Raw genomic sequence first — 14,928 nt, 5'->3', positions numbered from 1 at the left:
GTTTATGCTTCTGTATATGGGACCATATTGTTTGTGCTGCAGTATATGGGGCCATAATGTGTGTGCAGTAGTATATGGGGCCATACTGTTCGTGCTGCAGTATATGGGGCCATAACGTTTGTGCTGCAGTATATCGGGCCATACTGTTTGTGCTGCAGTATATGGGGCCATAATGTGTGTGCAGTAGTATATGGGGCCATACTGTTTGTGCTGCAGTATATGGGGCCATAATGTGTGTGCAGTAGTATATGGGGCCATACTGTTTGTGCTGCAGTATATGGGGCCATAACGTTTGTGCTGCAGTACATGTCCCCACCCCCTGTGCGCCCTCCCGCTGTTCTGAAAATACTCACCCGCCTCCCTCGTTGGCTGTCGCTGCTTCCTGTCCTGGCCGCACCTTCTACTGTATGCGGTCACGTGGGGCCGCCGATTACAGTCATGAATATGCGGCTCCACCTCCCATAGGGGTGGAGCCGCATATTCATTACTGTAAATAAGCGGCCCCACGTGACCGCATACAGGAGAAGCTGCGGCCAGGACAGGACACTGCGAGGGAGGCGGGTGAGTATTTTCAGAACAGCGGGGGGGGGGGGCGCACAGGGGGTGGGGACATGGAGCTTTATTTTAAACACAGAAGATATGAATTGCGGCTTCAGCACGATGCAGGGGAAAGCGCTAAACTTTAGCGCTGTCTCTCCTGCACGGTCCGTGTGGTACCCAGGCGGCACACGGCTGCCGCACGTGTGCCACACGGATGGCCTATGTGAGCTTACGGACACGGATAACTCCAGTACCGATTTTTTTCGGTACCGGAATTATCTGGACGTGTGAGACTGGCCTAAGGACAACAGGAACAAAACTGGAGACCTGCACATGGCTGGGAAGGGCTACAGGACAGTAGGCAAGCAGCTTGGTGAGAAGGTAACAACTGTTGGCACAATTATTAGAAAATGGAAGAAACACAAGATGACTGTCAATGTTCCTCGGTCTGCAGTTTTCAAACTTTTAATTTTTATGCCCTTAAATCAGAGTCATATCGCACAAAATAGTTAATATATAACCTTTCTCACATGTCTAATTCACATCAGCACAATTTTTGAAACAAAATTTTTTTTGTTAGGAAGTTATAAGAGTTAAAAGTTGACCAGCAATATCTCATTTTTACAATAAAATTTGCAAAACCATTTTTTTTAGGGACCACCTCACATTTGAAGTGACTTTGAGGAACCCATATGACAGAAAAGAATCAAAAGTGACATCATTCTAAAAAAAACTGCACCCTCAAGGTGCTCAAAACCACATTCAAGAAGTTTATTAACCCTTCAGGTGCTTCACAGGAATTTTTGGAATGTGGAAGGCAAAAATAAACATTTACTTTTCTTTCACAAATATTTTCCTTTAGATCTCATTTTTTTTTTACTTTCACAAGGGTAACAGGAGAAAATGGACCATACAAATTGTTGAGTAATTTATCCTGAGTACGCCAATACCCCATATGTGGTGGAATATTACTGTTTGGGTGCACGGCAGAGCTTGGAAGGGAAGCATGCATTTGACTTTTTGAATGCAAATTTTGCTGTAATAATTAGCGGACTCCATGTCGCGTTTGGAGAGCCCCTGATGTGCCTAAACAGTGGAAACCCTCCACAAATGACACCAATTTGGAAACTAGAACCCTTTGGGAACTTATCTAGATGTGTATTGAGCACCTTGATCCCCCAGGTGCTTCACAGTAGTTTATAACGTTAAGCCGTGAAAAAAAAAACAACAAAATCACATTTTTCACACAAAAATCTTTTTTCGCTACAAACTTTGTAGGGCAACAGGATAAAGTGGACCCCAAAGTTAAAGCTCTCAATGGAAAATTAAATAATTTACATTTTTACCACCAAGATTGTGTGTTAGTCTCAAGTTTTACATTTTCAGATGGGGAAATGGGTAAAAATGGCACCAAAATATGTAACACAATTTCTGCTGAATGTAGAAATACCCCATATGTGGCTCTATAGTACTATTTTGCCATACGGAGAGACTCGGGAGGGACAGAGCGCTATTTGCCTCCTGGAGCGCAGTTTTTCCTAGACTAGTTTGCGGATTTCATATAAAGAGCCCCTAAGTGCTAGAAGAGCAGAATCTCCCCTCAAGTGACCCCATTTTGGAAATTATACCCCTTTGGGAATTTATCTATAGATGTAGTGACTATTTTGACTCCATGGATGTTTTCCCCCCCGGACTCAATACAGGTATGGCGCGCAATTTATAAAAGTGAATATTTCAGCGTTATTAGAGATCAAAAACATAAGAGCCACCTTCACAGAATGCAGCCTTAGTGCTGCAGAAGGTGGCTCTTTTACCTTAATAGGTCCTGGGGGGGGGGGGGGGGGGGTGACAGGTTCCCTTTAAGTCTGAAAATATAGAACATCTCTGAAAAAAAAGTTGTGATAAGCAGGAAAATAATTCTATTTTTACTCTTGTTGGTGTTTGGTTTTGGTGGAGGTCCAAAGCGATAGAGACATCTTGATTGAATGATATAACTTTCACAATCTTCCTTCCTAAAGCACTCTTTGCTGAACTAAGATATTCCTGGAATCTTTCTTCAGGTGTAAGATCTTATATGGTTGCTTCCTCCCTATCAGAGTATTCCTTGGTCATCGTCTCTCAGTTGCTGTCATGGGTGAGGAGAAAAATGATAATTACGGTACTTACAGGTAATTTGATTTTCCTGCAACCCATGACAGCATCCCTATTTAGTCCCTCTCTGTAGCTTATGATTGGTGGTTCTCAATCTTCTCTTCTCAGGGAAGGGCTTGAGTGAATGTATAAATAATAATAATTATCATAATTTGGGCAATTCTTACTTGACTTCCTGGAAATCACATTGAAGGAGGAAGTGGGAGCTGCCTTTTTATTTATCAGATCCCATTCTTTCTAAAATGCTGTCGTTTCAGGAAACCAAATTATTGGTAAATAATTATTTTTTTCACCACTTAAATAAAGCAAAATCTATGCATGTTTGGTATCTCAGTAATCGTACTGACTTAGAGACTCATGTAATCAGAACGCCAGAAAAAAAAAAAAACTGTTGTGAAAGTGCACTTTTGTGCTATTTTGCCACACTTGTAAAGTAAAGCGGGGAAAATATTCCATCACGTGATAAAATAGATCTAGCAATTCGAAAGTACAAAAAATAACCCTCACACGGCTGCGTCAAAGGAAAAATTACAGGTATTGGGTTAAGGGGATGAAAAAACGAAAGTGCAAAAACTAACTGCCCCTTCCCTAAGTGGCTAAATAATGACAGTGTAATTTGTCATGTTTTTTATCGGAGGCTGAAGTTACCAAATGTGTATATCACGGTAGGGGAAACTATAGAATTCAAAGAGGGTGTACTTTGGTTTTCTCATGATTGTATAGTGGGGAAAATAAGTATTTGATACACTGATGATTGTGAAAGTTTTTCCTCAATATTAACCCCTTCCCGACATGCGCCGTACATATACTGCTTTGAGGGAGCTGCGTTCCGGCAAACAGCAGTATATGTACGGCATGGCCTCACGCTGAGCGCCGCAGCGATCGCGTACGGGTGTCAGATCTGTGTGAGAGCCGACACCCCGCAGCAACGCCCATGATCGGTGTTAGCACCGATCGCGGGCATTTAATCCCTCTGATGACGCTGTCAGTAGTAGTCAGTTCACTCTGCAACATCCACTGCTGCTTGTTTCTGGAAAACACCCATGTAGTCAAAATAGTCACGCTTGTAGATACATTCCCGAGGGGTTCTAATTTCCAAAATGGGGTCACCTGATGGGGGATTCTGTTCTTCTAGCACTTAGGGGCTCTGTATATGGAATCCACAAACTATATTAGGAAAAGCTGCGCTCCTGGCACATAGAGAACCGTCCCTCCAGATTCTCGCTATATGGCTAAGCATTACTGTACCCCCATATATTACGGTATTATAGCAGAAATTGTGAGAAATTTTGGTGCCATTTTTACCCATTTCCCAGTGAGATAATGTAAATTCTGGGTCTAAAACAACATTTTGGTGGTAAAAATGTAATTATTTTTTCTTCACTGTCCAATGGTATAAAATTCTGTGACACACCTGTGGTACCAATATGATCACTGCACCCCTAGATGAATTCATTGAGAGGTGTAGTTTGTAAAATGTTGATTCCTATGCAGGTTTGCTGTTCTGTCAACTCAGAGGTACTGCTAATGTGACATAGTACCCTCAAATCAGTCCAGCAAAATCTCAACTTCAATATGGCGCTTCTTCCCTTCTGAGTATTGCACTGTGCCTCAAAAGTAGTTTTCAACTACTTATGAGGTATCGGCGTACTCAGGAGCAGGGCCGGCTCCAGGTTTTCCTGGGCCCTGGTCGAAAGAGTCCCGGTGGGCCTCTTTAACACATACCACAATTCATAATGCACCGATACGGTAGAGAAATATAGGTATAGTACAATGCCAAAGATATCACTTCTTACATTACATGAGTAATATCTATTGTACATTCTACATTAGCTCAGAAACCGGACAGTATAGTCCTGTATACAGAATAATGAGCCCCATATACTGCTCCAAACAGAATAATGAGCCCCATACAGTATAATGGCCCCATATAGTGCTCCATACAGTATAATTAGCACCACATAGTCCTCTATACAGAATAATAAGCCCCATATATTGCTCCAAACAGAATAATAAGCCCCATATTATGCTCCAAACAGAATAATGAGCTCCATATATTGCTCCATACAGTATAATGGGCAGCATGTAGTACTCCATACAGAATAATGAGCCCCATATAATACTCCATACAGTATAGTGAGCCACATATAATTCTCCATACAGTATATGATGGGCCCCATATATTGCTCCATATATAATGGGACTCATATAATGCGCCGTAGTATATGATCGGCCCCATACAGTATACTGAGTCCCATATATTGCTCCATACAGAATGGGCCCCATATGATGCTCCATACAGAATGGGCCCCATATAATACTCCTTACAGAATGGGTCCCATATAATGCTCCAAAAATAATAGGCCCCATAACATGCTCCATCTATAATGGGCCCCATATAATGCTCCATATTTAATTGGCCATATAAAATGCTCCATATATAATTAGTCCCATAAGATGCTTCATATATTATTGGCCCCATATACTGCTCCATATGTAATTGGCCCCATATACTGCTCCATATGATGCTCCATATAGAATTGGCCCCATAAGAAGCTCCATATAAAATTGGCTCCATAAGATGCTCCATATAGAATCGGCCCCATAAGATACTCCATATTAAATTGGCCCATAAGATGCTCCATATTAAATTGGCCCCATAAGATGCTCCCTATATTATTAGTGCCATAAGATGCTCCCTATATTATTAGCCCCATAAGATACTCCATATAGAATTAGACCCTTATAATGCTCCATATATGGGCCCCTTCTGATGGTCCCCATATATTGCTCCAAATATAAAAAAAAAAAATTAAATACTCACCTCTCGTTGCTTGTCGCTGCTCTGGACTCCTCACTGTCGGCGTCTTCCTGCTCTGTGCTGCGACTGCTCAGGCAGACGGCGTGCACTGGTGACATCATCGCGACCTCTGACCTGAACAGAGGATGGAAGACGCTGCAGCGCTGGAACTGGGAGAGGTAAGTATCACAAGTGCCGGGTCCCGCAGCAGGCGGGGGGGTCCACTCGCGGGGGCCGGAACCATAGAACGCCAGTGTCCCCGATGGCGAGTGGGCCCCCTGCCTGCTCAGGGCCCCGGCACTTGCCCGGGTGCTGACGCCGGCCGTGCTCAGGAGAAATTGCACAACAAATTTTGGGTTCTATTTTCTCCTGTTATCCTTCTGAAAATAAAAAAAATAAAAAATTGGGGATAAAACATTTTTGTGGGAAAAATGTGATTTGTTTTTATTTTCATGGCTCTATGTTATAAACTTTGGTGACACACCTGGGGGTTCAAGGTTCTCACCACATATCTAGATACATTCCTTGAGGGGTCTAGTTTGAAAAATGGGGTCAATTGTGTATTCCATTGAGTTTCCACGGTTAGGCACATCAGGGGAACTCCAAACTCAACATGGCATCCGCTAATTATTGAAGCAAATTTTGTATTCAAAAAGTCATACGGCACTGCTTCACTTCCGAGCCCTGCCATGCACTCAAACTGTAGTTTTCTCCCACGTAATGGGGTATCGGAGTACTCAGGATAAATTGAAGAACAAATTCTGGGGCCCATTTTTTCCCATTATCCTTGTGAAAATAAAAAAAAAAAATGTGGGTCTAAAGTAAAATTGTTGTGAAAAAAAAAGTTAAATGGTCATTTTTTCCTTCCACATTCTAAAAATTCATGTGAAGCACCTAAAGGGTTAATAAACTTCTTGAATGTGGCTTTGAGCACCAGGTGCACTTTTCGCAGTATAGACCCCTCAAAGTCACTTACATACAAATGTAATGGGGTCACTAAAAAAAATGGTTTTGTAAATTTTGTTGGAAAAATGAGAAATCGCTGGTCACCTTTTAACCCTTATAACTACCTAACAAACAAAAATTATGTTTCAAAAATTGTGCTGATGTAAAGTAGATTTGTGGACAATGTTATTTATTAACTATTTTGTGTGATATACCTCTGATTTAAGAGCATACAAATCAAAAGTTTGAAAAATGTAAAATTTTTGCCAAATTTTCACTTTTTCACAAATAAACGCAAGTCATATCGAAGAAATGTTACCACTAACATGAAGTACAGTATGTCACGAAAAAACAATCTCAGAATCACTGGAATTCATTGAAGCATTCCAGAGTTAGTACCACATAAAGCGACACTGGTCAAAATTGTAAAATTTGGCCTGGTCATGAAAGTGCAAACAACCTTGGGCTGATAAAACATCGCATAGCACTCGGACCAGTATTCATCTATGGGGCAGCTCACATCAGCTTTTTTTTTCAACGTGCGATTGTCACCGACACTCGGCTCACTCGCATCCGTATAAGCCTATGGGCGCGAGTGACACAACACACATCACTCGGATATCATCCAAGTGCTGTGCGATATACGCTCACCCTGGCAATGGAGGAGATCGAGAAATTCATTTCTCCGCCTCCTCCACAGCTGTGCACCGTTTCTCTGTGCGAGAGGCTCGGAGCACAGACGCATGACACTCAGCTCCCACTCGCAGCAGAGCAGGAGCCGAGGGTCACTAGCATATCGCATCGATGCTCTCACATCGGAAGCCATACGCTAGTCTGACCCCGGCCTAAGGCCGAAATCTGGAATTTAAGAAACCCTTCTAGTGTCAATGAACACCTAATAGTTCAAAAGATCTACTTAACTCTATGCTATCAAGTATAGATTGAGCATCCCAGAAAAGCAAAGAAACCAGAAGAAATAGTTAAAGACTTTATTATAAACCAACTTTAACAATATTTTTTTGGGTCTGTCCCTTAGGATGTAACGTTATGTTTTCCTAAGAAATTTATTTAAGCCGAAATGGTCAACTGTAGTTCGAGATTTCCATCTTAGAGAATTTCTGGCCAGTGCATCCTAGCTACCGTAAGTAAAATAAGAGCTGATACAACTAGAAGACGCAAAAAAAAGAGGTCTGAGCTATTCAATATTAAGAAGAACCATGATCAAACATTCATTTAGGAATGATAGAATTAATCCTATTCTCTATAATAACATCAATTCCGCTTAAACAGGTTGTCCACTACCTTTACATTAACGGCCTATCCTTAGGATAGGTCATAAATGTGTGATTGGCCAGAGTCTGACATTCTGGCCGATCCGCCAGCAGGAAGTACTTACTTGCGGAGCTGGCTGTCTACTAGTAGTGACTTAATTAGGGTACTTCACAGCTGCCTCCTATTAAATTGAATATGAGGTGATGTGCAGCACCAAGCCCAAGTCACTATAAGAAGACAGCCAGCTCCGCAAGTAAGTACTTCCAGCCGGTGACACTGATAACAACTGATCATCAGGGGTACTGTACCACGGCTAATCAGACACTGATGACATATCCTAAGGATAGGCCATCAATGTAAAAGTAGTGGACAACCTCTTTAAATGGATACTAATAACACAATCCAACTATGAAGAGTGTTAGTAGAAAATAGTTACATGCACAATAGATTAAATTTCCAACAAAGAGACTAAGAAAACAAAGTGATAACCATCACTTCTGATACACCACTTTTTTTCCCATGAGGAAGCGACTCAGTCAGAACGAGATCTAGACATCATATGGTATTGGTCAAAGCAACACACAAGACACGAGGCCAGACATTACCGAGATCCGAATACAGGATCTGATGACAAGACAGACGCTTTAAGCAACTAAGCCACAGTACCAAAACAAGAAACGCCAGGCTGCAGACTGAACGAGAAATGTCAGGCTACATGACTAGCCAGAATCACAAGGCCACAGGACCACTGAAACACAAGGCCCAGGCCAGACACCAAACCTAGGTAGGTACGGAAGCATTAAATGCAGATTGACCCAGACTGCTGTTGGAATTTCAGTGCCTAACTGGGCCCCTGCACTCACTGCCATTCTTACTAGAGGTTGCTATATTACACACTATAGTATTCTAGGATTCCCGGCTGCTCTGTCCTACATCCAAAGGTCAGGAGACCACAGTGAATGAGGAAGTGGGAGGTGCCTTTTTATTTTGAGCTCTTGGTTTTCTGGCCAGTGATAAGGGCGGATCCCAACCTCTCTCAGGTGTGGTTCATGGGTACTTGGAAAAAAAATAATTTGATTGTGATCCCATTTTCCGAGAAGCTTAACATTTTCAATTTTTAGGGTAGATACAATGTTTTGATCGGCTGGAGCGCCGTTGAATGCATAGAATGGTGCACCCCCACAGCACTGTAAAATGCCGTTGTCTCAGATTAACAGCCGTGAGCGGAGCTAGTGACAATGGCATCTGAGGGGCTAAAGAGCTGGGATTGGCACTATGTCCAGACTCAACGCATGCAGCAGGAGCCTGGTTGTGTATGACAGCTAGCTCTTGCTACAAAGATGTAACTGTATGGGAAATCATCTGCAATCAGTTACGCCTATTTGCAGGAAGGAGTTAAGGTGTTGCCAGAGAATTTCAGCTGGGTTGAGGTCCTAACTTTGAAGGGACCATTGCACCACCTCAATTATTTTCTCTTTTTCAGACACTATGTAGTAGATTTGCTGTTGTGTTTCCAATCATTGTTTTGTAGCAAAACTCAGTTTATGCCACACAGCCTCACTACTGACCCTAGAATACTTGGGTATAAAGAGGAGTTCATGGTTCATTTAATAACTGCAAACTGCCCAGATCCTGTGACAGCAAAGCAAGCTCAAGTCATCACCCGTCCACCACTGCACCTGATAACTGGTCTGAGGTATTTGTGGGGCACGACACTACAGATAAACATCTTCACTTGTATTCCAAAAGACATTCATTGTTCCAGAAATCTTGTGTTTTGTTCAGATAGAACTTTGCAAGTAGACATAGTTTGTTAGTTGCGAGTTACAATCACATTATTCTCACAATTATCTGCTTGTGTCATGAAACCCTTAGTATATTTCCCCTCTAACAATCAGAGAAGTGGCACAAAAGAAAAACCAGACAAGAGACAAGCAGCACCCACTGCATCTAGCACAAACCATCTCCAACATCACCAGACGCTGACATCAAGACGTGAGGTTTGTAAAAATATATCTTACACACGACACAGATAACATGGCAGCCTGCTATAGAGCACAGACTGGAGTCACACGGCGGCTTGTCCTGTCTTACATGAAACACACAGTCATGTGACAGAGCAAGTCACTGGCAAGAGATCCAGACTTGGGGTTTTTCTACCAGAGTAAGTAAGTCTGTGTCCAGGGGTAAAAATGCCAGCTACTGGGACACTGATGGGACTGGCGCTAACACTGCTTAATCAGCCATGGTACATACACAACCAAAACACAGAGTCCTGCTCATAGGACACTCATGGGAAACCTGTGCTAGGAAATTCACCACACTGCAGCCATGTAATGTGCCCACACATGTAAAAGGGTACCACACACACCACTGCCATGTAATGTGCCCACACTGTGCTACACACACCACACTGCTGCCATGTAATGTACCCACACTGTGCTACACACACACTGCTGCCATGTAATGTACCCACACTGTGCTACACACACCACACTGCTGCCATGTAATGTACCCACACTGTGCTACACACACCACACTGCTGCCATGTAATGTACCCACACTGTGCTACACACACCACACTGCTGCCATGTAATGTACCCACACTGTGCTACACACACCACACTGCTGCCATGTAATGTACCCACACTGTGCTACACACACCACACTGCTGCCATGTAATGTACCCACACTGTGCTACACACCACACTGCTGCCATGTAATGTACCCACACTGTGCTACACACACCACACTGCTGCCATGTAATGTACCCACACTGTGCTACACACACCACACTGCTGCCATGTAATGTACCCACACTGTGCTACACACACCACACTGCTGCCATGTAATGTGCCCACACTGTGCTACACACACTACACTGCTGCCATGTAATGTGCCCACACTGTGCTACACACACCACACTGCTGCCATGTAATGTACCCACACTGTGCTACACACACCACACTGCTGCCATGTAATGTACCCACACTGTGCTACACACACCACACTGCTGCCATGTAATGTACCCACACTGTGCTACACACACCACACTGCTGCCATGTAATGTACCCACACTGTGCTACACACACCACACTGCTGCCATGTAATGTACCCACACTGTGCTACACACCACACTGCTGCCATGTAATGTACCCACACTGTGCTACACACACCACACTGCTGCCATGTAATGTACCCACACTGTGCTACACACACCACACTGCTGCCATGTAATGTACCCACACTGTGCTACACACACCACACTGCTGCCATGTAATGTGCCCACACTGTGCTACACACACTACACTGCTGCCATGTAATGTGCCCACACTGTGCTACACACACCACACTGCTGCCATGTAATGTGCCCACACTGTGCTACACACAACACACTGCTGCCATGTAATGTGCCCACACTGTGCTACACACCACACTGCTGCCATGTAATGTGCCCACACTGTGTTACACACACACCGCTGCCATGTAATGTACCCACACTGTACCACACACACCACACTGCTGCCATGTAATGTACCCACACTGTGCTACACACACCACACTGCTGCCATGTAATGTACCCACACTGTGCTACACACACCACACTGCTGCCATGTAATGTACCCACACTGTGCTACACACACCACACTGCTGCCATGTAATGTGCCCACACTGTGCTACACACACCACACTGCTGCCATGTAATGTGCCCACACTGTGCTACACACACCACACTGCTGCCATGTAATGTGCCCACACTGTGCTACACACACACCACACTGCTGCCATGTAATGTGCCCACACTGTGCTACACACAACACACTGCTGCCATGTAATGTGCCCACACTGTGCTACACACCACACTGCTGCCATGTAATGTGCCCACACTGTGTTACACACACCACACTGCTGCCATGTAATGTACCCACACTGTGCTACACACCACACTGCTGCCATGTAATGTACCCACTGTGCTACACACACCACACTGCTGCCATGTAATGTGCCCACACTGTGCTACACACACCACACTGCTGCCATGTAATGTGCCCACACTGTACTACACACACCACACTGCTGCCATGTAATGTGCCCAAACTGTACCACACAAACCACACTGCTGCCATGTAATGTGCCCACACTGTGCTACACAACACACTGCTGCCATGTAATGTGCCCACACTGTACCACACTGCTGCCATGTAATGTGCCCAAACTGTACCACACACACCACACTGCTGCCATGTAATGTGCCCGAACTGTACCACACTGCTGCCATGTAATGTGCCCGAACTGTACCACATTGCTGCCATGTAATGTGCCCACACTGTGCTACACACACCACACTGCTGCCATGTAATGTGCCCAAACTGTACCACACAAACCACACTGCTGCCATGTAATGTGCCCACACTGTGCTACACAACACACTGCTGCCATGTAATGTGCCCACACTGTACCACACTGCTGCCATGTAATGTGCCCAAACTGTACCACACACACCACACTGCTGCCATGTAATGTGCCCGAACTGTACCACACTGCTGCCATGTAATGTGCCCGAACTGTACCACATTGCTGCCATGTAATGTGCCCACACTGTGCTACACACACCACACTGCTGCCATGTAATGTGCCCACACTGTGCCACACACACCACACTGCTGCCATGTAATGTGCCCGGACTGTACCACACACACCACACTGCTGCCATGTAATGTGCCCACACTGTGCTACACAACACACTGCTGCCATGTAATGTGCCCACACTGTGCTACACAACACACTGCTGCCATGTACAGTAGCCCCCCATACAGTATCAGTGCTGCCATGTACAGTGCCCCCATACAGTATCAGTGCTGCCATGTACAGTGCCCCCCATACAGTATCAGTGCTGCCATGTAGTGCCCCCCATACAGTATCAGTGCTGCCATGTACAGTAGCCCCCCCATACAGTATCAGTGCTGCCATGTACAGTGCCCCCATACAGTATCAGTGCTACCATGTACAGTGCCCCCATACAGTATCAGTGCTACCATGTACAGTAGCCCCCCCATACAGTATCAGTGCCACCATGTACAGTGCCCCCATACAGTATCAGTGCTGCCATGTACAGTAGACCCCCATACAGTATCAGTGCTGCCATGTACAGTAGCCCCCCCATACAGTATCAGTGCTGCCATGTACAGTGCCCCCATACAGTATCAGTGCTGCCATGTACAGTGCCCCCATACAGTATCAGTGCTGCCATGTACAGTGCCCCCCATACAGTATCAGTGCTGCCATGTACAGTAGACCCCATACAGTATCAGTGCTGCCATGTACAGTAGACCCCATACAGTATCAGTGCTGCCATGTACAGTAGACCCCCATACAGTATCAGTGCTGCCATGTATAGTGCCCCCCATACAGTATCAGTGCTGCCATGTATAGTGCCCCCCATACAGTATCAGTGCTGCCATGTACAGTGCCCCCCATACAGTATCAGTGCTGCCATGTACAGTGCCCCCCATACAGTATCAGTGCTGCCATGTACAGTAGACCCCATACAGTATCAGTGTGCCATGTACAGTAGACCCCATACAGTATCAGTGCTGCCATGTACAGTGCCCCCCATACAGTATCAGTGCCGCCATGTACAGTAGCCCCCCCATACAGTATCAGTGCTGCCATGTACAGTGCCCCCCATACAGTATCAGTGCTGCCATGTACAGTGCCCCCCATACAGTATCATTGCTGCCATGTACAGTGCCCCCCATACAGTATCAGTGCCGCCATGTACAGTAGCCCCCCCATACAGTATCAGTGCTGCCATGTACAGTGCCCCCCATACAGTATCAGTGCTGCCATGTACAGTGCCCCCCATACAGTATCATTGCTGCCATGTACAGTGCGCCCCATACAGTATCATTGCTGCCATGTACAGTGCCCCCCATACAGTATCAGTGCTGCCATGTACAGTGCCCCCCATACAGTATCAGTGCTGCCAAGTACTGTAGCCCCCCATACAATGCCGCCATGTCTAGGGTCTCACCGTTATGGGCTGCTCCTGCAGGCTCCCCACAGAGAAGCAGTGATCCCCCGGGTTGACGGCTCCTGTCAGCACCTGGTGCAGATTCATGGTCCAGCGGCCGCATAGAGCCCGGCACACAGCGGGTTACCAGCACATGACACTTCCCGGAGCGCCCGCTGAATGTCAGTGACAGGAGGTCTCCGCTCACACGGAGCAGCAGGTCCCGGCCCCGCAGTAACGCTCCCGGGCAAGAGCCCGTGTCTTCCAGCCCGAGTACAGGTGCAGCGGGGAGACAGGGAGGACAAGTGAGGAAACCGCAGAGGGTAGCAGAATACACACACTGAGGTAACCGCTCTGCACGCACTGCGCATGCGTTTGTCTCTCACTGCACCTCCGCTACCGTCATCAGTGCGCCAGATTCACCCTCTGCAAGCCTGCTCACCACGCCCTCTAGCGTCCAACTTGTCAAATTGCAGCCAAAACAATTTTGGAGTCGTGTCCCGGAAGACTGGTTCTCATTGGACGCCTATCTCAGTAAAAGGCGGGTGTTAGTGTAGCGTCAGGCGCAGGCGCAGTGGTTGAGTAGTCACGAGCAGTTTAACCAGTGAAGTGTGTTTTTTGTGTTGTGACGGCTGCTCTGATGCTGATTGTGTGATATCTGTGGGATGTTACTGGGAGTATGCCGTGTACTGTGGCTCCATCATTGGGAGTATGCCGTGTACTGTGGCTCCATCACTGGGAGTATGCCGTGTACTGTGGCTCCATCACTGGGAGTATGCCGTGTACTGTGGCTCCATCACTGGGAGTATGCCGTGTACTGTGGCTCCATCACTGGGAGTATGCCGTGTACTGTGGCTCCATCACTGGGAGTATGCCGTGTACTGTGGGTCCATCATTGGGAGTATGCCGTGTACTGTGGCTCCATCATTGGGAGTATGCCGTGTACTGTGGCTCCATCATTGGGAGTATGCCGTGTACTGTGGGTCCATCATTGGGAGTATGCCGTGTACTGTGGGTCCATCACTGGGGGTATGCCGTGTACTGTGGGTCCATCACTGGGGGTATGCCGTGTACTGTGGGTCCATCATTGGGAGTATGCCGTGTACTGTGGCTCCATCATTGGGAGTATGCCGTGTACTGTGGCTCCATCATTGGGAGTATGCCGTGTACTGTGGGTCCATCACTGGGAGTATGCCGTGTACTGTGG

At 45.9% G+C, this 14,928-nt stretch overlaps 1 protein-coding gene across 2 annotated transcripts in view; it reads right to left on the bottom strand.

The window, feature by feature from the left end:
• The window catches only part of DMXL1 (Dmx like 1), a 189,355-nt gene extending 175,206 nt beyond the window's left edge, over positions 1–14,149 (bottom strand). The window contains exon 1 of one of the 2 annotated variants that reach the window (XM_077290843.1): positions 13,743–14,149. In XM_077290843.1, coding sequence (XP_077146958.1) covers positions 13,743–13,829 — 87 coding nt within the window. In that variant the 5' untranslated portion in view covers positions 13,830–14,149. The remainder of the gene's footprint in view (positions 1–13,742) is intronic. The other variant, XM_077290848.1, reaches the window with a different exon arrangement.
• Positions 14,150–14,928: the final 779 nt, after the last annotated feature.

The sequence above is a fragment of the Ranitomeya variabilis genome, chromosome 1 (assembly GCF_051348905.1).
Source record: "Ranitomeya variabilis isolate aRanVar5 chromosome 1, aRanVar5.hap1, whole genome shotgun sequence".
Taxonomy (NCBI): Eukaryota; Metazoa; Chordata; class Amphibia; order Anura; family Dendrobatidae; genus Ranitomeya; species Ranitomeya variabilis.
This window is presented reverse-complemented; position numbering and strand designations above follow the sequence as displayed.